The sequence below is a fragment of the Mauremys mutica genome, chromosome 4 (genome assembly GCF_020497125.1).
Source record: "Mauremys mutica isolate MM-2020 ecotype Southern chromosome 4, ASM2049712v1, whole genome shotgun sequence".
Taxonomy (NCBI): Eukaryota; Metazoa; Chordata; order Testudines; family Geoemydidae; genus Mauremys; species Mauremys mutica.
The window spans coordinates 163,183,643-163,207,834 of NC_059075.1; the positions used below are offsets into that span (position 1 = coordinate 163,183,643).

At 54.7% G+C, this 24,192-nt stretch overlaps 2 protein-coding genes across 6 annotated transcripts in view; one reads left to right on the top strand and one right to left on the bottom strand.

Moving 5' to 3' along the window:
• Positions 1-24,192, top strand: part of LOC123369703 (maestro heat-like repeat-containing protein family member 7) — a 422,324-nt gene that overhangs the window by 91,514 nt on the left and 306,618 nt on the right. The window lies entirely within an intron of this gene.
• Positions 1,995-24,192, bottom strand: part of LOC123369702 (F-actin-monooxygenase MICAL1-like) — a 43,183-nt gene continuing 20,985 nt past the window's right edge. The window contains exons 9-25 of the mRNA XM_045015618.1: positions 22,633-22,748; positions 18,787-18,913; positions 18,155-18,224; positions 17,128-17,275; positions 16,416-16,603; positions 15,587-15,696; positions 15,254-15,304; positions 14,514-14,633; positions 13,453-13,627; positions 10,514-10,596; positions 9,620-10,337; positions 8,935-9,014; positions 8,404-8,505; positions 4,550-4,643; positions 4,283-4,382; positions 3,476-3,549; positions 1,995-2,387 (exon numbers count right to left, since the gene is read on the bottom strand). Coding sequence (XP_044871553.1) covers positions 2,224-2,387; positions 3,476-3,549; positions 4,283-4,382; positions 4,550-4,643; positions 8,404-8,505; positions 8,935-9,014; positions 9,620-10,337; positions 10,514-10,596; positions 13,453-13,627; positions 14,514-14,633; positions 15,254-15,304; positions 15,587-15,696; positions 16,416-16,603; positions 17,128-17,275; positions 18,155-18,224; positions 18,787-18,913; positions 22,633-22,748 — 2,520 coding nt within the window. The 3' untranslated portion in view covers positions 1,995-2,223. The remainder of the gene's footprint in view (positions 2,388-3,475; positions 3,550-4,282; positions 4,383-4,549; positions 4,644-8,403; positions 8,506-8,934; positions 9,015-9,619; positions 10,338-10,513; positions 10,597-13,452; positions 13,628-14,513; positions 14,634-15,253; positions 15,305-15,586; positions 15,697-16,415; positions 16,604-17,127; positions 17,276-18,154; positions 18,225-18,786; positions 18,914-22,632; positions 22,749-24,192) is intronic.

The window sequence follows — 24,192 nt, forward strand, 5'->3', positions numbered from 1 at the left end:
CAGCTAGTTCACATATCGGAGCAATGAAACCTGAGTCATTACCCAGGGTTCTGGGCCGCTGTGAACAGCCTGTGCTGCTCCAGAGTCACTGCTCCAGTACCCAAGCTGGGTCAGTTAAAGCACAGTCCATCTGCATTTTCATTTAATTTTAAATGAAGCTTCTTAAACATTTTTAAAACCTTATTTACTTTACATACAACAATAGTTTAGTTATATATTATAGACTTGTAGAAAGAGACCGTCTAAAAATGTTAAAATGTATGACTGGCACACGAAACCTGACAGAGTGAATAAATAAATGAAGACTCGGCGCACCACTTCGGCAAGGTTGCCGACTCCTGACCTAAGGCAAAGCCTTAAGGAGCTGGAGTTATGAGGCCTGTCCCCCAGCTCAGGGTATGTAGATATACTGGCGTTAGCGTTGATCTAGCTAGCTCCAACCACAGGAGCAGCACCGGCTATACCACCCTGCCCAGGGTGTGCACTGGAGTGGCTAGTCCATGCAGCCACAGCTTCCCTGCTAGTGGAGCTAGGTAGATGGAAGCTAACCCCGTGTGTGCTGCTGACGCACCCGATGACAAAACCCAGCCATGCTCCCCCTACCCTTCAATTCCTGCTCCTTAGTCTTTTTCGCTGGCTGTGGCTGGATCCTGTTAGCCTCCCAGAGATTGCACTGAGCATTAGTAAGTCCCACCAGTTTCCGTGGACACTGAAGACATCTGCTGACAGAGAGGAGGGACAAGGCGGGTGAGGTAAAATCTTTTATTGGACCAACTTCTGCGAGGGAGTGACAAGTTTTTGAGCTTACACAGAGTTCACCCACCTTGTCTCTCTAGTACCCAGGGACCGACATGGCTACAACAACACTGCATACGACAGAGAGAAGTTACAGGAATCTGTAATGAGGGGGACCAGCAGGAGGCGCTGTGCCCCGTGACGGTAGCGGAGCTTAGGCACTGTTGGCCAGATGCTGTAGCTGTTTGATCAGTTCTCTGGCACTGGCTCGGCCCCCTTGTCTGGGCTGCAGAAGGAAACATTTGGGGGACACACCAAGAACAGTTTCTAACAGGACTGATCTGAAAGGAATCCAGCAACTCCCTGAGGACTGGGCTTAAAAGGAACCTGAGAGCTCATGCCCTGAATAACTTAATCGTGCCCATATAGCATTAAGGCCAAGGCTGTATCTTCACCGGGGGAAAAGGGGTTAGTTAACTTGGCTTAAACAGCCACGCTGCAAGGCTGCTGGAGTAAACCTTGCTGGGGAGTCTCGTGTATCCATCAGCTAAGGCAGGGGTGACCAACCTGAGCCTGAGAAGGAGCCAGAATTTACCAACGGACATTGCCAAAGAGCCACCGTAATACGTCAGCAGCCCCCCATCAGCTCCCCCTCCCACCGGCAGCCCCACCGATCAGTTGTTTCATGGCATGCAGGAGGCTCTGGGAGGGAGGAGCGAGGGCACAGCAGGCTCAGGGGAGGGGATGGGAAGGGGTGGAGTGGGGGCAGGGCCTGTAGCAGAGCCAGGGGTTGAGCAGTGAGCACCCCCGGCACGTTGGAAAGTTGACGCCTGTAGCTCCAGCCATGACGTCGGTGCCTGTACAAGGAGCCGCATATTAACGTCTGAAGAGCCTCATGTGGCTCCAGAGCCCCAGGCTGGCCACCCCTGAGCTAAGGGGTGAGAACACTAGGCGCTCTACCCCCACCTGGCAACACGGGGTTAACGCTACAGCTGCCTGGTGCGTTTGTAACATGTTACAAGCCCAGTGTCGGCCTTGTTCCCTACTGAAGTCAAATGCTGCCACGCAGCCCCATCCGCTCCCCCTCGCTCTGGGGAGCGGCACTAAAACAAGGGAGGAAACTGCTAAGCCTGCCTGGTGCGTTAGAGGCCCAGCCCCATCAACCGTTCCAAGAACTGGGCTTGTCCTGGCATTCTGCCAGAGGAGGCAGACGAGGGGCCTGGTGCTCCAGACAGCAGATTCATCCCCTTCAGTGAGGCTTTGGCAGTAACTTCAGTGTCAGGCGCATGCTGCCTCAGTACATGCTCCCTTACCTCTCCCAGGGTGACCTGACCCTGCCGGCAGCTCTCACGCTGCTGGGGAGAGGCCCGCAGTGTCTCTTGGGCCGTCGGTGACACAGGCAGTTGTGTCCTAGCAGAGCGAGGAGCCAGACTGAGGTAGGGAAACTGTCCCTGCTGGGTCCGTGGCAGGGATCGGGCTGGCGGCTCATCAGCCTGCCCACCCTTGCGCTGTCCCTGGGAGAGCCTCACTCAGCTCGCTAAGGCGCTTCTCCTCCAGCACGTGGATCAGGGCATTTCGCTGGTTCACCACCTCCAGCAGCTGGGCCAGGATCTCCTTCTCCGCCAGCCTGTCCTGGGGCATTTTCAACATCTCTGCGAGAACAGAGCAGGGGGTGAGTTCCTAGAGCCCTGCCGCAGCCAGCGCCTGGCACAGCATGCTAGCGGCGTTAGAGCTCGGTTCTCCCGCCCCAGGGTGCCGGGCCGGTCCCTCTACAGAGACACCCCTATTAGTATAAATGCCTCCTTCCCTGCAGCGATACTGGAGCGGGGGGGGGGGGAGGATACATATTCAGGCTGAATGGCGTGGAACTGCCCTGCTCGTCCGCACTGCTCCAGAAAAGTGAATCAACTTGGAGCTTAGGAGCCTCCTGCTTCCCAACAGGGGCAAGGGAGGCAGTGATCAGAGACAGGCCGCCTGGGTTCTTCTACTGGCTCGGCCGCTCACCTGCTACATGAAAGTCACCTCAGTTTCCCCTGGCTGTAAAATCACATTCCCTCCCCCCGCCCCCACCCCGCCCTGGGGGAGAGAGGAGACAGCTTCAGTTCATCCACGGGTGCAGAACACCAATCTCCCTGAAGGACAAGTGCTCCACAGGTCACCAGACCACCCGCTGGGAGGACAGACTCCTCCAGATAACCCCGAAGCAGCACGTCAGTGGCAGGCATAACATAGGTAAGTAGCCTGTGCCCGCCCAGCACCCCTAGAGCTCAGCGGGAGGGTGGGGAAGCTCTTGGCACTGCTGACAGTGGGTAAGTCAGGCCCACAATTCCCAAAGCGTGCTGGGGTATGATCCCTGCAGGGGTGCTGAGCGCTCCCTGCTCCCGGGGAGTTCAATAGATGCCCAGTGCCTTGCCAGGCGGGCGGGGAATCTGAAGCCCCCCAAATTAGTGACCAGTGTTGGCACAGAACGTTGGCTGGAGCCTCCATCTGTAAAGCAGGAAAGGTGCCCGCTGCAGAGAGCCGCTCGGAGCCATAAAGCATTAGTGCGTGGAGAGCACGCGGAGGATGCCCAGAATAACGTACAGTCATTCCAATTGCTTGTGCCACCTTCCCATTTCAACTGGCAGGGCAGGGAGGAGCCGTGCTGCAGCTTGGCTCCGTCCCCCCAGGCGCCTGTGCGTGTGACCAGACCGCCCGGAAAAGGAAGCCGCAAGGCCACGAGGGGCGTGCTCCCTCTTACCTTCCATGTTCATGTATCGCCGCAGTTCCTGGTCCAGCTGGCACTGCTTCTCCTCCAGCTTCAGCTCTTGCGCCCTGCAGGGGGAGAAAATAAGACCTGTGTCAGACCCCAGAGCCGGGACAGCAGCAGCCCAGGGCTTCTGCCCTGTGGGCCTTCAGTGTTGGGCAGATCTCCGCTCCCCAGAGCAAGACGCTGAAGGAAGTCCTCTGCCCCGTGTCTCTCTCTCTGAGGCAGCAGGTGTGTTTAAGGACACGGTAACACTCCTGGGTGGGGGGATGGATTGGCAGGTGGCTGGAACTGGGCAATACCGAAAGCACGTTTGGCACAGTGTACGTGTAACAACTTTGCGCACAAAAGGCTCAGAGTTGTATGGGGAGCTCATGTCACCCTCTGCTGGCTGTGGAGATGTGAGCAGGGGGCCAGCTGCACGCTGGAAAATAGAAACAGCCATTTTAGGCCACTGTGATAGGTTGCTGGGATTTGAAGGTTCAGTCTCGAATCTGGGCAACCCCCGGCAAGGAGGAGCCCTGGTCTTTCTAGTGGATTGAGCTCCTCTCACTCCCACCACGGGGGCATCAGACCATGCCACTGGTGTGGGACAGCCGCATTGCAGGCTACTGAATTTTAGTGGAGGAGGAAGGATTTCTCTGCAGTTTGGTTTAAAAGGGCAGCTGCTGGGACTGTTAGAGACAGTCCTGGCTGAGGCAGGTGGGGGGCAGAGCACAGGTGGGGCTATTGAAGGAGCACGGATCTCATGAATCCCAGTGCACCTCCCCCCACCCCCATACACACACAACCGCGTCTTACTCAATCATGAGGTCCGACTCCTCGGAAACCAGGCTGTTCTTCTTCTGCACCAGAGAGAGTAACTTGTTCATCCACTGGGTCTTCAGCTTAGACTGGGTCCCTGAGGGGCAGGAAGGGGGGAGACTGTGTGGGTAGGACATAAAGGTGCCGGAGACAAGGGCTGGTGAATGGGAGTTGGGGTGATGATACCTGTCCCTGTGGGACACTGAGACAGTGCATCCTAGTGGTGCCTGTCTGCAGGCACTGGTACATTGGGATTCCTCCTACCTCCTTCGCCTCGCAGTGATCTCTCCAGCTGTATCCCCTTCTCCTCCAGCTTCCGGAACGTCACCTCAATCTCCTCCAGACGCCTCTGGATGGACTGGAATGCACCAGAGAAAGGTCACTTGAATACTTTGTCTTCCTTTCCTAGCAACTCTAACCTCCAGTGAAGGGTCAAATTATGGCCTCTCCAGCTGCTGGCAAGGGAGAACGGATGCCAAGGACCAATTCTCAGCAGCCAGGAACTAATAATGATGTCACCCTTGTATGGCACCTTTAATCAATGCACTATCATTGCCTAAGCTCAGCACCCCTGGGAGGCAGGCGTTAACTTTCCCCGTCTGTAAACTGTGGCTAGCCGAGGTACAGAACACAGGGATTTGTCCAGGATCACAGCAAGTCAGCCACAGAGCTGGGAACGGAGCCCAAAAGCCCTGTCATAGAATCATAGAAATGCAGGGCTGGAAGGGACCGCGAGGCGTCATTGAGTCCAGCCCCCTGCGCTGAGGTAGGACCAAGTAAACCTAGAGCATCCCTGACAGTGGTTTGTCCAACCTGTTCTTAAAAACCACCAACAATGGGGATTCCACCACCTCCCTTGGAAGCCTGTTCCAGAGCGTAACTATCCTGATAGAAAGTTTTTCCTAATATCCAACCTAAATCTCCCTTGCTGCAGATGAAGCCCATTACTTCTTCTTGTCGTACCTTCAGTGGTCATGAAGAACAATTGATCACCATCCTCTTCATAACCGCCCTTAACATCTCTGAAGACTGTTATCAGATCCCCCTGCATGACTAAACATGCCAATTTTTTTAACCTTCCCTCACAGGTCAGGTTTTCTAAGCCTTTTAGCATTTTTGTTGCTCTCCTCTGGATTCTCTCCAATTTGTCCACCTCTTTCCTAAAGTCCGGTGCCCCGAATAGGACACACGGCTCCAGCTCAACCCTCACCAGTACTGAGTAAAGCAGAACAATTACCTCCCACGTCATACCATGGCACTTACATTAACATGCCTCAGCCTTTTTCACAGCAGCATCATATTGACGACTCTCACTCAATTTGTGAGCCACTATCACCCCCAGATCCTTTCCAGTTATTTCCCCATTGGGTAGTTGTGCATTTGATTTTTCCTTCCCAAATGAAGTACTTTGCCCTTATCAGAGGGGTAGCCGTGTTAGTCTGGATCTGTAAAAGCAGCAAAGAGTCCTGTGGCATCTTATAGACTAACAGAAGTTTTGGAGCATGAGCTTTTGTGGATGAATACCAACATCTACTCAGGACACTCCCTACACCAACACCGGAACAAATCAACATACCCTTAGAGCCCTGACCAGGGTTATTCTATCTACTACCCAAGATCCACAAACCCGGAAATCCTGGATGCCCCATCATCTCAGGCATTGGCACTCTCACTGAAGGACTGTCTGGATATGTGGACTCTCTACTCAGACCCTATGCTGCCAGCTATCTCCGTGACACCACTGATTTCCTGAGGAAACTACAGTGCATTGGTGACCTTCCAGAAAACACCATCCTAGCCACCATGGATGTAGAGGCTCTCTACACAAACATCCCACACACAGATGGAATACAAGCTGTCAGGAACAGTATCCCTGATGATGCCACAGCACAACTGGTTGCTGAGCTCTGTGCCTTTATCCTCACACACAACTATTTCAAATTTGATGACAATATATATCTCCAGATCAGTGGCACCGCAGTGGGCACCCGCATGGCCCCACAATTTTTATGGCTGACCTGGAACAACGCTTCCTCAGCTCTCGTCCACTCACGCCCCTTCTCTGCCTACGCTACATTGATGACATCTTCATCATCTGGACCCATGGGAAGGAGACTCTGGAAAAATTCCACCACGATTTCAACAGCTTCCACCCCACCATCAACCTCAGCCTGGACCAATCTACACGGGAGGTCCACTTCCTTGACACCACGGTGCAAATAAGTGATGGTCACATTAACACCACCCTATACCGAAAACCTACCGACCGCTATGCCTACCTTCATGCCTCCAGCTTCCATCCCGGGCACACCACACGATCCATTGTCTACAGCCAAGCACTGAGGTACAACCGCATCTGCTCTAATCCCTCAGACAGAGACCAACACCTACAAAATCTCTACCAAGCATTCTCAAAACTACAATACCCGCACAAGGAAATAAGGAAACAGATCAACAGAGCCAGACGTGTACCCAAAAGCCTCCTACTGCAAGACAAACCCAAGGAAGAAACCAACAGGACTCCACTGGCCATCACATACAGTCCCCAGCTAAAACCCCTCCAACGCATCATCAGGGATCTACAACCCATCCTGGACAATGATCCCACACTTTCACAGGCCTTGGGTGGCAGGCCAGTCCTCGCCCACAGACAACCTGCCAACCTGAAGCATATTCTCACCAGTAACTGCACACCGCACCATAGTAACTCTAACTCAGGAACCAATCCATGCAACAAACCTCGATGCCAACTCTGCCCACATATCTACACCAGCGACACCATCACAGGACCTAACGAGATCTGCCACACCATCACCGGTTCATTCACCTGCACGTCCACCAATGTAATATACGCTATCATATGCCAGCAATGCCCCTCTGCTATGTACATCGGCCAAACTGGACAGTCTCTACGGAAAAGGATAAATGGACACAAATCAGATATTAGGAATGGCAATATACAAAAACCTGTAGGAGAACACTTCAACCTCCCTGGCCACACAATAGCAGATCTTAAGGTGGCTATCCTGCAGCAAAAAAACTTCAGGACCAGACTTCAAAGAGAAACTGCTGAGCTTCAGTTCATCTGCAAATTTGACACCATCAGCTCAGGATTAAACAAAGACTGTGAATGGCTAGCCAACTACAAAACCAGTTTCTCCTCCCTTGGTTTTCACACCTCAACTGCAAGAAGAGGGCCTCATCCTCCCTGACTGAACTAACCTCGTTATCTCCAGCCTGCTTCTTGCTTGCATATATATACCTGCCCCTGGAAATTTCCACTACATGCATCCGACGAAGTGGGTATTCACCCACGAAAGCTCATGCTCCAAAACTTCTGTTAGTCTATAAGGTGCCACAGGACTCTTTGCTGCTTTTACTTTGCCCTTGTCTTTTTTGAATTTCATCTTGTTGATTTCAGACCATTTCTCCAATTTGTCAAGGTCGTTTTGAATTATAATCCCGGCCTCTAAAGTGCTTGCAACCCCTCCCAGCGTGGTGTCATCTGCAAATTTTATAAGCGTCCTCTCCAGTCCATTCTCCAAATCAATGCCCAAGAGAGTGAGTGAATAATGGTGGGGGGAGGAATGTTAGTGAGACACTTCAGGAGTTAACACAACGTGGTAAACAGATGATGCACAATAGCATGCACTATCAGTGGAGATGGTGAGGGGTTCATCTCCCCCTGAAACATCCAGCGTTACTCACCGGGACTAGATCAATGGACCATTGGTCTGTTCTCATGCTGCCATGTCTACGTTCCTAGCTCTAGCCACTGGTGTAGACAGGAACAGAAGACCAGACTGAGAAAATCCCTGACAGTATGATGGGCTGGTATTGAGGAAGCGCTGAACTGGCCTATTGAGAGCTCTCCTAACCCAATGTGTGCAGTGACTCTTGGAGATTCTCCCACCCCTGCCATTCCTTACTAGTCTGATGTCCTTGTCTTATACTGAGCCCCTGCCCCAAGGAGCTTACAATCTGTCTCTGCTCTGCCTGGCTAGGTAACTGAGCACTCAGCTGCACCAGAGACTCAGAGACTGCAATTACCTTCAGCCTCCTCGTTGAATCCAGGCAGTGGGTAGAGGGCACCCTCAGCACCAGGGCGTGGGCATTACCTGAGCTTTGCAGAACCTCTTCATCTCTTCCTCTTTGGCACGGCGGGTCAGCGTTCTCTTCCAGGTGGGATATTTTTCCTTTTCACCCAAACTTAGGAGACGCTGGAAGCACAGCACAAGAGGCAGGGTCAGAAGGGGGCATGCCTCCCATGGGGCTCAACAGAGCGGTCACAAGGCCCTGAGTGACTAGGGCTGGCCTTGGCCTGGGGCTGATTGAATGAGCCTCGATTCTTCTTTATTGTCTTGAAGCACCACCCACTGGCCAGCCCTGTACTTACGAGCACGAGGCAGGGTTCTGCCCCAGGGAGCCTACAATCTAGTTAGACCAGGTGAAGTTTAGGGCAGAAGGAAAAGTGATCAAGGCGGGAGGGAGAGAGAGAGTCTGGGACCCACTTACTGCAAGCTAAACCTTGTGGTGTAGACAGGGCCCCATGGCAAGTCCTCTTAGCCCCACAGTCACACCCACGTAGCTACATTAGTATTAGTCTGTTGCATCAACACCTCTGTGGACTTCAGACTCATCACACTCACGTTCTCTGTTAAGTACCCAAGGTCTTGGCTCTCCTCCTCTTTCTCCTCCTCTTCGTCATCACTGTCAGTCTCCTCTATGTCTGTGCAGAGAAGAGCAGCTGATTTAGCACTAGCCCCGGGCAGGTCCCCTGGCAATCAGGGGTACAACCCGCCTTCACAGCTGTAAATCGCTGGTGGACCCAGCTGCGAGATACCCAGAGCCCCAGGGCTCAGAGGGGGGGAACTGGCTGGCAATGGGAACAGCACGTTTGGTCTCATTTGGCCAGGCTTCTCCATGGCTCATTCAGGGCCCAGGTCTGCCGGCTGGGGAGCCAGTTGGAACCAAGCGTGATGGTGGGTATTGTGAGCTGGGTGCCTGTCTACTACAAACTGGGTTGTGACCCACACCCCTTGTCTCACACAGCAGCTCGGACAGTGGCAGGAGCCTTCACAGTCCACTCTGGGGCCACCAAAATTCCTGGGCCTCAGTTACAGCTTTGGGCAGTATTGTTGCAGGCACAGGGAGATCAGCCACCACCATGGCAGCTTTCTGCCCTGTAAGTCACGGGGGCACCCACGGGTGCTCTGGGGGAGAGGGAGAAAGCATCTAGATACATGGTGCTGGGGGAAAGGCGGGAGGGGAGTTCACAGCCTGGCTAGGTAACTGAGCACTCAGCTGCACCAGAGACTCAGAGACTGCAATTACCTTCAGCCTCCTCGCTGAATCTAGGCTCAACCCAGGAGACCCGCCCTCTCTCCGGAGCACCCTGGCCCTTCGCCGAGGCGGCGCTTCGGAACGGCTTCCAGCCTGCCTGGTGCTTCCCAGGACCCCCCTGGCTCTCTGTCTCAGAGTCCAGGCTGAGCGTGGACAGCTTGAGCTTTTCCAAGGGCGACAGCTGAATTTTCTTCCTCTTCCTGATGTCTTCCCCCTCCTCCTCGGCCTGCCTGAAGTCGGGGGCTGCGGGCCCCTTTTCTGGAGGCCGAGGCTCTGGGCTGGGTTGCCGCAGCGCTGCACCTGAGTGGCCGTGTTCCCGGAGACTCTGTTCCTCCTGCTGAGACCAGCCGTTGGCCCGATCTCCTAGGCCAGCGCCAGGCTCCTGAGGCTGGGCCCTGCCTGCCACACAGGAGGAGATGGGCCTTCCCATGTTCTCCTCCAGCACAGTGCAGGGCTGAGCTGCAGGTTGCTGCATGTCTGCCGTGCCAGAGCCTCTGTCCTCGCTGGCTGGAACGGCGCCTTCCCCAGCTCCTCCAGCTCCCTCCCACGGCTCTGACGGTTGAGCGGCTGCCAGCTGTTTCGGGAAGGAGGACGGGCTCCCAGGCGGGCCCTGCCCATCAGAATCCACTCTCAGCTTCGCCGCCCCAGTGGCCAAGCCCAGGCTGCCAGCGTCGGAGGGGGAGCAGAATCGGGCGCCCTGGGAGGGATCCTAGCAGGGGCCAAACGCAGAGGGTTAGAACTACAGCTGGGAAGCAGCCCCGGGGAACTGCATTTGCTAGCTGGTTACCAGATCAGCCCAGAGTCCATTTACTGCTTTGCTACTGGACAGGGCTAAATCTGCAGGGACGGGCCCAGCCGGCCAGTGCTGGACACATCCCCACCTACCTCCTGTGGGGCGGCATGGGGCAAGCTATCCGGCATCTCCACGCTGCGGGGGCTGGAATAGTGCAGCATGCAGTAGAAGTGTCCTGGGGAGGGAAACCAGACAGCATCATAGGAAGACTCGTGGGGATGCTGCCGACTCATACTCGGACCCACGTTCTCATCACTATGGATCAGATTCCTCCGCTACCCTCCCTCGCCTTTACCACAGGTAGCAGCACCACTGATTTCAACGGGCCGACTTAGTGGGCAGAGACCATCGCCGTCCACAATGGCCAACAGCGTCTCATTGTTCCCTTGTACTCCCCCGTCTGATGTCCTTGTCTTATACTGAGCCCCTGCCCCAAGGAGCTTACAATCTGTCTCTGCTCTGTGTTTGTACAGCCCCTAGCACAACGGGCCATGACTGCTCCTGGGCACTACGGCCATGCAAATAAGAAATGATCAAAGCTGAGGGGTAAGGGTAGGGTAGGGTCCAGATCTAGGTTGCAGTAATAACCGCTTCCTGGAGCGGATCAGAATAAAAGAATTAAGGGAAATGGAGCAACCTCCTGACTGTATTAGATTAACAGAGGAACCCAAGCGAAGGTGGCAAAAATGGGTTGAAATGGATTAAATATATAAATATTATGCATCAGTCACACGGCTTTTCTAATCAGGATTCGTCTGCTCACTGCTGCTCCCCTCCTACACTGCATCAGCTCTGCTGTATTCCTCTATCTTTGTTACTGTCTCACTCCTTAGGGAAGAAAACAATGTGTCCTTTCAGCGATTCTGATTATCCCAAGAGTAACTACATTAAACACACAAAAGCAGCTTTTATAAACCCTACAGCCAGCGGAAATGTTCCCATGTGGCTGGTTTTTAAACTATTGTCTACTGAAAACAGTTGTTTTTAAGCAAACGTCCCCCATTGCCATTGCTGGAAGAAATGCCAAGAGGAAAGCAAACAGCAGGAATAGTGACAGGTAGACTCAGGGCCGGTGCAAGGGAGTTTCGTGCCCTAGGCGAAACTTCCACCTTGCGCCACCCCCACACCCAGCTAACACCCCCCCCCGCAGCAGCTAACCACGTCCACCTGCCCTCCCTACCAGAGGAGCCCCCCTCTCCTCCCACGGCAGCTAACCCAGGCTCCCACCCAGGGAGCCCATTGCCCCGCCCCGCCCAGGGAGTCCTCCCCCCGCAGCAGCTACCCTCCCTCTGCAGCTCTCCCAGCCGGGGAGCCCCCCTCCACAACAGCTAACCCAGCCCCCCCCCCCCGGAAGCCCATCACCCTCCCCACCCAGGGAGTCCTCCCCCGCAGCAGCTACCCCCCCTCTGCAGCTAACCCCGCCGGGGGAGCCCCCCTCCAAGGCAGCTAACTCAGCCCCCCAGCCAGTAAGCCCGTCGCCCCCCCGCCCAGGGAGCCCCCCCCCCGCAGCAGCTACCCCCCCTCCATGGCAGCTAACTCCACCTGGGGAGACTCCCCCTCCCCCCCGCAGAAGCTAACCCCACCCATGGAGCCCCCTCCCGCAGCAGCTAACCCCACCTGGGGAGACACCCCCCCCCGCAGCAGCTAACCCCGCCTGGGGAGACACCCCCCCCCGCAGCAGCTAACTCCGCCTGGGAAGCCCCCCCCACCAGCTCCACGTCCTCCGCTGAGCACGCGGGCATCACTCTAATTCTCTTTCCCTCCCAGGCTTGTGGCGCTGATTGGAGGAGACTTAGAGCGGGGGCTGTGTGCTCAGCGGAGGAGGCAGAGTGGAGGTGAGCTGGGGCGGGGAGCGGTTCCCCTGTGTGCCCCCCCCCCGTTACTGCGGGCGCCCCCCCCCACACACCCGCCCCCCCCCCCAGCTCACCTCCACTCCACCTCCTCACCTGAGCGGGCTTTTAGGTGCCCTCACCCACTAGGCGCCCTAGCCAGCTGCCTAGTTTGCCTAAGTGGTTGCACCGGCCCTGGCTAGACTGGATTTTACAGTTCTCTTCCTTTTTAAAAGCTGGAAGTTCTCAGTAACGTGGGCGAAGATTAACGTTGGTTAATCACATGATTTTAAGTTGACATTGTTCCTTTAAAGCAGGTTGTAAACTTAATGGAACCGGGAAACTGAAATCCTGCATTTCTTCCTGGTCGCTGCCCGGGTCTTTAACTCAGACCTTCCTCCCCACAGTTGGTCACTGCCAGTCATGTGTATTTTTGCTCTGATGCATTAGGGCATTTTGGATTAGGGCAAGTGCCATACAGAATATCCTACATGGAACTGCTGGTGCTCTGCCATGATGAATATTTCAGTGAGTTAATAAAACTCGGTGAGTACTAGACCTATTCCCTGGAATTTTAAAGTAGCAACAAATTAGAGGGAAGAGGTATCGCGTTATTTAAAAACACCTCCCCCCCTCTGCCTCCCGTGAATACAGCTCCACCTGTGGGGGTTGTGAGCATCCTTCATTGCTGCATCACAACAGTGTGGAGGGTAGGGGCTGGCTCCTGGCGTGTGTGTGTGTGTGTGTCACACACACACACACACACCCCTAGACCTCTCCATTTGAATGGGAGGGTGTTAAAAGAGCTGAAGAGAAAAATCCAGGCAAACAAGGCATTAAATAACAATCTACTGTTTCTATGACCCTGCCCGTCTCAAAAATAACCCTACATACATCCCAGCAGCCGGCTGGCACAGGGCACACAATAGGGAGAGGGTAGGAAATCCCAGTCAAGACACTGGCACAGACCCTTGCGCAGAGCAGACAGGCCCTTGGTTTGTGGCTCTCGCATACTCAGCCGCATGGAGCTCAGATGAGGAGCCTTTCCGTTGGGATCGGTGGACTCAGCTGACTCAAGACTGGCAGGGCCTGATACGAGGCAGCTCCGGGAGCTGCCTGGCTGGATCACGAAGCCCAGACTGCCCCTGGCCTGTAGTTTCTCAGGGCTTGTCTCTGTACCCAGCCCCGTTCCTGGGACCCACCGTCATCCTCGTCAAAGGCGAAGTCTCCCAGCCGCAGCGTGGTTCCACACTGATGACACTGGAAGCAGCCTCGGTGGAAGAAGTGCCCCTCGGCGCTGACCCGCTCCAGGATGTACACCCGCTTGCCGCAGAAGTAACAGGCGTCGCTGCTCTCCGCGGGGGAGGTGAGCGTACTCTGTGGAGGAAGCCAGACAGCCTTGGGGCCAGGCCATCTACGCAGCTGCCCTGCACTACTCACGCGTAACCCTGATCAGCCCACCTGAGTGCCAGCCACCCACAAGGCCCTAACTGTGCTGGGCTCCCTGTTCGTGAGCTTGGACTCGGGCTCCAGCCCTGGCTTGCCAGAGCCCCGAGGGGGGTTGTGATAGCTCCCGAGTAGGGATAGCAGAACTCGGCCTAGGAACACAGGCCGGGGGATGGAAATGACTAGTCACTGGTGGGGAGGAGCTTAGAGGGGTCCCTACAAGCATTGCTTTGCACAGCCCCATCCCCCCAACCCTACCTAGTACAGTCCCCCCAGGGCCTGGCACTAAGGATCCATCGGCACTGGGGTGGGAGGTGTAAATTCCAGCTCGAGGAGACGTACTCAGGCTGGCGCTAATACTAGAGCATAGCCCCACTGGGCCAACAGGCTCCCCCTCCCCAGGTACGTTCCCCTCCGAGTCTCTCGGCACAGCCTCAGCAGCCAGCCCCTCCTGCTGGTTATGCACCTGTATTCTATTTATAGCATGCGAGCTCGACCACAGCTGGAGCGGGTACGTCTCCTCGAGCTGGAATTCACATCTTCAGCGTAGATGTCCCCTCACACACAGCAATGCTAAAGCCACTAGGCGCCGCTCCTCTAAATACTCCAGCCACCACCAGTCTGGCCTGGATTCAAACCGGTGGCACAGGGAGATGGTTCCTTGCCTCAATACCCACCCTGGGAGCTCTTTAAACTGAGCTAGGATTTCCCTCGCAAGGCCCCCACCCCGTCACAGCAAACGCAGGAGATGTCTGGCCGGCCGCCCAGCCACCATGGCTGGTGTGACAGAGACGGTTCCCGGGAAGCAGAGACTAACCTGCCGCCTGCCCAGTGTGGAATTGGAAGGGTTGATCTCCGTGGATTGAGGCTGCTCCTGGCGGTTAGTCCCTGAGCCAAGGTCAGCAATGAACAAGTCGTCTTCCACCCCTGATTCCAGCTATACAGCAACCCAACGGGGGAAATCGAAACACATGACTATGGCCAGCGAGCAGGCCAGCAGCTTCTGCAGTGACTGTTACAGGAGCCTGCTCCCTTACACGCATGGCCTTGGGCCAGAGGGGGCTTGTGGCCTGCACATGCATGTGTATGATCTGTCAGCCATGATCTGATCTGTCCAGACATTGCACACGTGTTCCTTACACAGCCACGGGCCTCAGAGCCTCATTCTCACCCACACACTGCAACAGACGCCCACGTGCCCTTCTGGAATCTGGGGCAATGGCTCCAGAGATGGCGAGGAGATTAACAGACGCAGATTTCAGTGTCTAAATGTCAGATCACGGGCCGGTGCTTGGACACGGGGCAAGGCTCCCATGGCACCCCCCATCACCCTCTCCACTCTCTCCATAATAAAACTCCCTCCAGCGCTGGTTCCCACCGCTCAAGGCAACCAGAGAGGTCGCTGCTGAGCAACACAAAGCGTTCCCTTCCCTGGGACGCAGCCTGCTGCCCTCACAGCGTGACAAGGCTGGGGGATGTCTGCAGGACCTGGGCCCCTGTGTCCTAGCTCCTAAACTGGCCCCAGCCACATATACTTAAGAGAACAGGGAAACTCACCCCTGTTTCTCTCCTTGTCCTCTTGGTCTCAGCATCCTTCTGGGCACTGTCCTGAAATCACAGACGGGGCTCCCTGAGTGAAACGCTGCGGCAGCAGGACGGTCCAGGCCTATGGTAGAGCCGCGTATGTTCCCCAGTGCACCCGGGGCAGCTCAGGGAGGGAACGGCGCCAGCTCACCAGAGCCAGCTGCAGGCATTCGTGTTACCAGGGAGTGGGTTGGCTCAGGGTGCCGGACACATCATCCGGGTCCTTGTGAGCACCTGGGCCGTAGACAGGGCACAGCCCTGGCTCCCAGAGCCCGTTGCACAGTGGGAAACACTCAGAGCATTTACCTGGTTGCGCTTGCGAGTCAGACTCAGAGTCTTCTGGAGCTTGCTGAGGAACAGGACAGCTCCCCGGGTGCCGGGAGGAGCCAGCAGCTTCCTCGCTCTCTCCTCTGGTTCTGCAAGGGAGAGAAAACAGGCTCGTGACGGGATCCAGGCCCAGCCTGGCAGCTAGCGCACAGGCCGGCCGCATTCCTCGGCAGGATGCTGTGGAAAGGGAGCATGTGCCATCTCAGCCGCAATCCCTCCAGCCAGCGGAGGAAGGGGGCAACCTTCAGGCCTCCCTAGGGCTGTGAATTGCAGCGTCCAGACGTGGGAGCTGGGTGTTCTGTGTTTGACAGCTTGGCTCCCTGTCAGCACATGGGAGGCCAGGGTTCAAATCCGGCTCTCACTCCCGAGGGTGGCAGGCACACCTGCCCGGGGAGCTAATTCTGCAGGGTGCCGGGACGTGCCTGGCTGGCTTGCAGCCCGCTCCAGCCACAAGACAGACTTGCACCTCACAGGGCCTGGACTAGGTTCCCAGAGCGAGGCAGAAGGACCCCTCCACCCAGCCCCGAATAGCTCCTCCTTATCTGCGTGGGGCAGGGTGCCACATAAGCCCCCGAGGTAGGGGGGAAACTCAAATTGAGATGGGGAAAACTAACTCCATGAGCCCCACTGTCCATTTTAAACCAGAGTCCCCTGCAAAGGGAACCGCTCAGCAGCCAACTTCAGAATCTGACCTGGCGTCCCCCAGTCCTTTCCACCCTGACTATCCAAACCATGGCTGGGGGAGAGCAGATGCAGGGCTGGGAGCTGATACCCCCCAAGATCCAGCCCTGCCCCGGAGGGTCCTCACCTGCAGAAGGTTTGAAGGCTTCATAGAACTGGCTCAGGTAGGTGATGAGTCCAAGCTGGTTGGGCTCGGCCCCAGCTGCCATTTCGGTGCTGGAGAGGACTGGCAGGATGCCTAGCTCCTGCTCTGCTATGTCCAAGGCCATCTGGTTGTTCTTGATGGGACTGTGCTGGTCCAGGGAGTTGAAATCTCTAGGGACAGAAACAGGGCATCAGGCTGAGGGGACAGGAAAGACTCTGCTCAGGAGCAAGGGGAACCTGGCTAACCCAGCTTAGATTTCCCCCTCCTCGTCCGGTGAAGGAACAAACTAAGCACATGAGAGTCAGGCAGCTGCATGCCTGCCCCATGCCCCCCAGGCTGACAACGCAGGAAGCAGCCTCTGTGGAAGAAGCACCCCTCGGCACTGGGCAGCACACGGGGGATCATCCATTGGATCAAATACTGCAACATTCAGCAAGGGTGGGGGAGCAAAGGTCAGGTTGGAGGAAACTAGAGCCTTGAGGGTGCAGGGTGGGGTAGTAGGAGGCACCATCCAGTTGCCATGAAACACAGATTACCCCCCCACAAACCGGCACCTAGGAATTCCCAGCAGCAGCCACCCTGCCTGCACCGCCGGGACACACACACGTTCCCAGCCGGGGGCCAAGTCTTTTGTGGCAGCCCAGCCAGGGTTGTCCTCCCATCCCCAAGCCATTGGGACGGGGTGGATCCTTACAGGAGGTTGGGCCGGAAGTGGTCGATGAGGGCGCACAGGGCCAGGCCGCTTTTCCAGGAGTGCGTGAAGTCCGTCACCGTGACGCCGCGGTAACCCGCCGTGTGGGTCTGGCACCAGCTCAGGAGCTCCTCATAGGTCCTGCCGACGTCTGGAGGAGAGAGCATAAGGCACGGGGCTGGATGCAGGGACCAGTTTGGGACTGCAGGGGCACGGCTGTAAAAGGGAGCAGCCAGGGGATCAGAACTGGGAAACCTACAATCACCTCCATCGAGGGCCTTGGGGTACAGGGGGCAGGCCCGGCCTGGGCCTCTGGGCAGCCACATTTCTGTCCAGCAGGTGGGTCGCTTCCTTGGGCTGCAGACCATGGGAGCAAGGGCATGCGGCTCACGGAGAAGACGGGGAGACCGTGTCTCCTATTAGCTGTTACTAAGACGACAGCACCCCCAGATGCAGCCTGCCAGCGCAGCCTAGGACAGGTTCCCATGGCGACCTGCCAGCCATCGGGGAACAAGTGGCTCCCAAGGCCACCTCCCAGAAACCGAGGGAAGAACTGCTCATGCCCCAGGCCCGGCTCCCCATCCCTCTGCAGCACTCGGACACTCTGGCCCCCGAAGGCTCCTGGGACGCTGCTGGGGTGAGCGGAAGTGGGGCAGGAGGAAGGAGGGAGAGCCCTGGGGAGGAGAAGATGGGAGAGGATCTAAAAGAGGCGCCAGAGGGTGCACAACGTCCCACTCCGAGGGCACCGAGCCCCACTGCTGCTCGGTCAAACGCACACTGCTTGGGTGTAAGCGGGTACATGGAGAAAGGGCACCGGGAAGGTCAGCGAGAGGGGTGGAAAGCCAGAGAGAAAGGGGCTCTGATGGGAGCAAAGTCAGGCAGGCACCCAGCAACAATGCTGGGTGAAGGGGGAAGCTTCCACCAGCCGCTGCTTCTACAGGGTGAGGAGGGTGGCATATGCACAGGGTGGAAGGCAGGTCTGCTGGGGGATCCGTGCAGCTGGACACCCGGGGTGGGCCCCCAGACTTGCCTCTGCTGTTGCGACTGCCTCTCTTCTTATGGTCGATCTCGATCGTCCCCAATACATACAGGTCACGGACCTGCAGAGAGACACACCCCGAAAGCTCTACTCACCCTGAGAGCCAAAACCCCAGGAGAGGGAACACAAGGAGCATGCGGCCCTCTGACAGAGCACCCAGCCATGCCCTCTCTCCTTCTGAGACCAAGCTGGCTAGCGACCTATGCAGCTCACCCCTGGCTCTTCCCCAGAGCTGGCTGCATTCGCTTGCTTACTGGGCCTGTGCACAGTCAGCTGCATCGTGGATTTGCAGTTCATTCCTGTGTTACCCACTGACTCTCAAGCTGTGCAGATGTACACCCGTCCCTGGGGCAAAGGGCAGCAGCCAGGTAGAATCAGTATGGGGTGGGCGGTTACAATTTGGACTATCCCATCACTCCTGTGAGAACAGGGCAGAGACCTCGCTCGGTGCTCGGCTCCCAGGAATGCAAAGGCAGCGCCAAGTGGATGCAATTATCCCTTGGTGGAGGTAACAAACCAGGCAGGGAGAGAGAAATGGCTTTAGGAACAGGGGCTGGTGCTTGTGACACCTGCCGCAAGGAGCCCCAGCAACGCAGGATCTCCGCGTGGCCTGGACGAGTTACCTGGTTGGGCTTTATGGCTTGAAGGTTGATGTTACGGTAGCGAGTGGTAGGGTCAATGCTGTACTGGCTGATGTTTTTATTGGTGTTGTCAGGGGATGTTTGAGACAGCTGCTGGTAGATGCTCTCCCTGCACAGAGGAAATGAGCCGGGTTACACACGGCTGTTCCTGCGCCGCTGATCTCAAAAGTGAGGAAGATAAAGAACCGAGGGTTCAGAAGAGGAAAATAGAAAGGAGCATAAACTTTGGCAAGTCAAGTGTAAAGGCGTAATTAGGCAGGCCAGGAGAGGGTTTGAATAGCAAGTAGCTAAAGACACAAAAACCAACGGCACATTTTTTTAAGTACATCAGAAGCAGGAAGCTGCCAAACAGTCAGTGGGACCAGTGGAGGGTCCAGGTGCTAAAGGAGCACTCAAGGAAGACAAGGCCGTTGTACACAAGTGAAAAGAATTCTTTGCACCAGCCTTCACTGCAGAGGATGGGGGGGAGATTCCCACACCTGAGCCATTCCTTTTAGGAGACAAATCTGTTGCAAAACTGTTGCAGATTAAGCAGGTTTTGGAATAAACTGATACATTAATCAGTAATAAATCAGCAGGACCAGTTGGGATTCACCCAAGACTTCTGAAGCAATTCAAATCTGATGGCAGAACTACTGCCTGTGGTATGTAACCTCTCGCTTAAATCAGCCTCTGCACCAGATGACTGCAGGATAGCTAATGTAACCCCAATTTTTTCAAAATGCTCCAGGGGCAATCCCGGGAACTACAGCCAGTAAGCATAACTTCAGTACCAGGCAAATTGGCTGAAACTACAGTAAAGAACACAATTATCAAACACACAGATGAACACTATACAGAATCATAGAATCGTAAGACTGGAACAGACCTCAAGAGGGATCGAGTCCAGTCCCCTGCACTCATGGCAGGACTGAGTATTATCTACACCATCCCTGACAGGTGTTTGTCTAAGCTGCTCTTAAAAATCTCCAATGACGGAGATTCCACAATCTCCCTAGACAATTTATACCAGTGCTTAACTACCCTGATAGTTAGGAAGTTTTTCCTAATGTCCAACCTAAATCGTCCTTGCTGCAATTTAAACCCATTGCTTCTTGTCCTATCCTCAGAGGGTTATGAGAACAATTTACCTCCCTCCTCCTTGTAACAAACTTTATGTACTTGAAGACTATTATGTCCCCTCTCAGTCTTCTCTTCTTCACACTAAACAAACCTAATTTTTTCAATCTTCCCTCATAGGTCATGTTTTCTAGACCTTTAATCATTTTTGTTGCTCTTCTCTGGACTTTCTCCAATTTGTCCACATCTTTCCTGAAATGTGGCACCTAGAACTGGACACAATACTCCAGTTGAGGCCTAATCAGTGTGGAGTAGAGCAGAAGAATTACTTCTTGTGTATTGCTTACAATACTCCTGATAATACATCTCAAAATGATGTTTGGGGAAGAGTGAAGACAGCTTTTGTAAAGGGAAATCATGCCTCACCAATCTATTAGAATTCTTTGAGGGGGTCAACAAACATGTGGACGGGGTGATTCAGTGGATATAGTGTACCTGGACTTTCAGAAAGCCTTTGACAAGGTCCCTCACCAAAGGCTCTTAAACAAATTAAGCAGTCATGGAGCTAGAGGGAAGGTCCTATCATAGACCAGTAACTTGTTAAAAGACAGAAAACAAAAGGTAGGAATAAATGGTCAGTTTTCACAATGGAGCAAAGTAAATAGCGATATCCCACAAGGATCTGTACTGGGACCAGTGCTGTTCAACATATTCATAAATGCTCTGGAAAAGGGGGTAAACAGTGAGGTGGCAAAATTTGCAGACAATATAAAATTACTCAAGCTAGTTAAGTCCAAAGCTGACTGTGAAGAGTTACAAAGGGATTCCACTGAACTGGGTGACTGGGCAACAAAATGGCAGATGAAATTCAATGTTGATAAATACCATGTAATGCACAGTGGAAAACATAATCCCAACTATACACATAAAATGATGGGGTCTAAATTAGCTGTTATCCCTCAAAAAAGATCTTGGAGTTATTGTGGATAGTTCTCTGAAAACATCTGCTCAACAGGCATCGGCAGTCAAAAAAGCGAACAGAATGTTAGGAGCCATAACGAAAGGGATAGATAATAAAACAGAAAATATTATAATGCCACTATACAAAGCAACAGTACACCCACACCTGGAATACTGCCTGCAGTGCTGGTCACTCCATCTCAAAAAAGATATATTAGAATTGGACAAGGTACAGAGAAGGGCAACAAAAATGATTAAGGGAATGGAACAGCTTCCATACGAGGAGAGATTAAAAAGACTGGGACTGTTCATCTTAGAAAAGAGACAACTGCAGAGCGGGATGTGATAGAGGTCTATAAAATCATGAATGGTGTGGAGAAAGTGAAGAGGAAAGTGGTGTTTATCCTTTCACATAACAGAAGAACTATGGTCTCCCGATGAAATGAATAGGCAGTGGGTTTAAAACAAATATAATGAAGTATTTCTTCACCCAACGCACAGTCAATCTGTGGGACTTGTTGCCAGGAGATGGTGTGAAGACCAAAAGTATAACTGGGTTCAAAACAGAATGAGATAAGTTCATGGAGAATCAGTCCATCAATGGCTGTTAGCCAAGATGGCCAGCGTGTCCCTAAACCTGCAGCTCTCAGAAGCTGGGAGTGGATAACAGGGGATGGATCACTCAACATTGCCCTGTTCTGTTCATTCCCTCTGATGCAGCTGGAACTGGCCACTGTGATAAGACAGGATACTGGCTAGATGGACCATTGGTCTGACCCACTCAGAGTGCGAGTGATCTAGGCAGACACCACAGCTATTACAGCACAGCCTGCAATCAGGTGTTTCCTGGCAGTCAATAGTCTTGAGAAGGGCTGAATTTAGTGCTAAGCAAAGGTGCCAGCTTGACCGTGCAGACTTCCCCCACACCCGAACCCTACCGTGCAGGGACCCCTCGAGGAGCCAGAAGAGAGCTCAGTCATTCCTTGCCCTCTCTGCTGAGACTCCCAGTTGTGCGTGTGATGGCTGGTTGTGCAACATAGACACCTGTCCACTAGGAACTAGACTGAGACCCAAACTCAATTCAGACAGGGCACCAGACAGTCACCGTTACTGCCCTGGGCTGGATTCCAGGGGGTGAACTGGAAGTGAAAGGCTCCGCACTGCCCTGAGCCAGCCAGTCCCCTGCGTGCCCACAAGGTTGCCAAAGCAGCTCTGAGCCATGCCCTCGGAGAGGGGACGCCCTGCTGCGGTGAGCCATGGCAGCAAAGTCAGCTGGGGAGGCAGAGTCAGCCAGCAACTTGGCACCACTGCCAATCCAAATAAGCCATGCACAACTTGGTTCTGAGCAGAGCCCCTCGCAGCAGCCATGCTACCTAGGCCTCTCCTTTGCAGGGGCCTGGAAAGAGCTGATGCACATGGATCTAAGGACGCCTCGTGCTCTGAGCACCTGATGTGCTGTATCCTACCTGCTGTACAAAGGCACCAAGTTCTCCAGAGGAGGGATTGTCCTTACATTTAGGAACGGGGGATTGCCAGACTGGATCAGATTAGGGGTCCATGTAGACTGGTATCCTGGCTCCAACAGTGACCAGCACCTGCTGCTTCAGAGGAAGGTGCAAGCACCCTGAAGTTATGGGATTACCTGCTCCCAGGGGAAGTTTCCTCCTGACCCGCTATCATTAGAGGTTGGCTTGTGCCCTGATGCATGAGGGTTGATAGCTCTTGTACTTCACCAAGCAAACACACACAACCGGGACCCCCCCCCCACACACACACACACATCCACCTTTGTAGGAGGAGAGTCCTCACCTCTCAGCCAGAAGATCCAGCGGGGAGGTTCCTGCCGCACATCTTTTCACCATCCAGGCAGCATCAAAGGCAGCCAAAAAACCCCGCGCCACGCCGGTGCCCAGCGGCCAGAATGGCTATAAAACAAGAGACAGAGAGAGCAGAGGGGGTGGGAGCTGCACATGTGTTCAGTAACCCTAGGGGAGGATTTTCAGAGTCTTGGCTGAGGTCCCTGGCACACAACAGCCTCTGGCTTCAAGTGCAATTGCACACACAAAAAGCAACCTGCTCATGAGGTCTGGAAGGTGAGTGCTGTGACTGGGAGCCACCCAGGCTGGTTCTCACACAGTGCTCAGCACTCACACAGCTGCTGCCTTCCTGAGTAGCTTCCAGTGGAAGAAGTCAGAGCTGCATGTCAGCAGAGGGGAGCACTCATCTGGGGAGCTCCTGCTTCAAGCCTCTCCCCTCCTTACTCCCACTCCTGACCTCTGAAAAACCAGAGCCTGGGTGTCAGCTGGGAAGCTGAGCTCTCCGAGACAAAAGGCTGCTAGTGGAGGGTGTGCTGGGGACAGAGCCATGGGGCTCAGATAGAGGATGGGACCCCGGGCTATAGAATAAACAAAGGGGAGAGATTAGAGGAGAGTCAGCTCTCTCCCTGGTTGGCTGGAAGGATGACCCTCAGCCCACACAAGCCAGAGACAGCATTCAGCCCAGAGACTCAGAGGAGCCTGGGGCTCTGGGCGGGGCACGGCTCAGAGAAGGAAAGCTTACTGGAGACACACAGCTCTGTGTGAAACTGCCTAGTTAAATGAGGCCTGGACAATTTCCAAACCCTGGGCGGGCTCTGCCATGTGTCTCAGATGCAGCTTGCAGGGAACCCAGGCTCCAGCGTGCACTTGATCTGAGTGGCTGGGCAACACAGAACCCTGCCCGGCACTGGGACCGATAGTCTCATCACTTCGGTGCCCACTGTCCAGTCATCTTTTGCACGTGGATAGTGCTTTTTGCTAGGGATCTCTCAGCCCCACACACGTTAATGAACCTGCTCAGCCTCACAGGGTGGTCGTTATCCCAGTTCAACAGAGAGGGAAACCGAGGCACACAGGGGTGAATGTTCCGTAATGTCAGTGTCAGGAATGGGACCAAAAGTCCTGATGCTCAGCCCTTGCTCAAACTACTAGCTGGCTCCATGCTATATAAGGCTCCATCTTCACTACGAGCGAGGGGTGGGGGTCCCCTGTCCGTGTGCACGCACTCATGCTAGCTTTCATCGAGCTAGCGTCAGTATTAATCGCAGCACAGTCACGATAGCGCGGGTAGCGGCAGCAGAGCACAGGCCAAGCATAAACCTGCGTGAAACCGGTGGCTACATACTGGGCCCGGCTAAGCCGCACCTCCCCTGCCGGTACCCCTGCTACCGCGGCTGCGCTGCTCTTATCCTGGCGCTAGCTCGACGAAAGCTAGCACCAGTACTTGGACACATGCAGGGGAATCCCACCGCTAGCTGGTGGTGTAGACGTGGCCTATATCAGGAGCTGCTCTTGGGCTCCTGGCATGACACCAACACTGCCCCAATTGCTA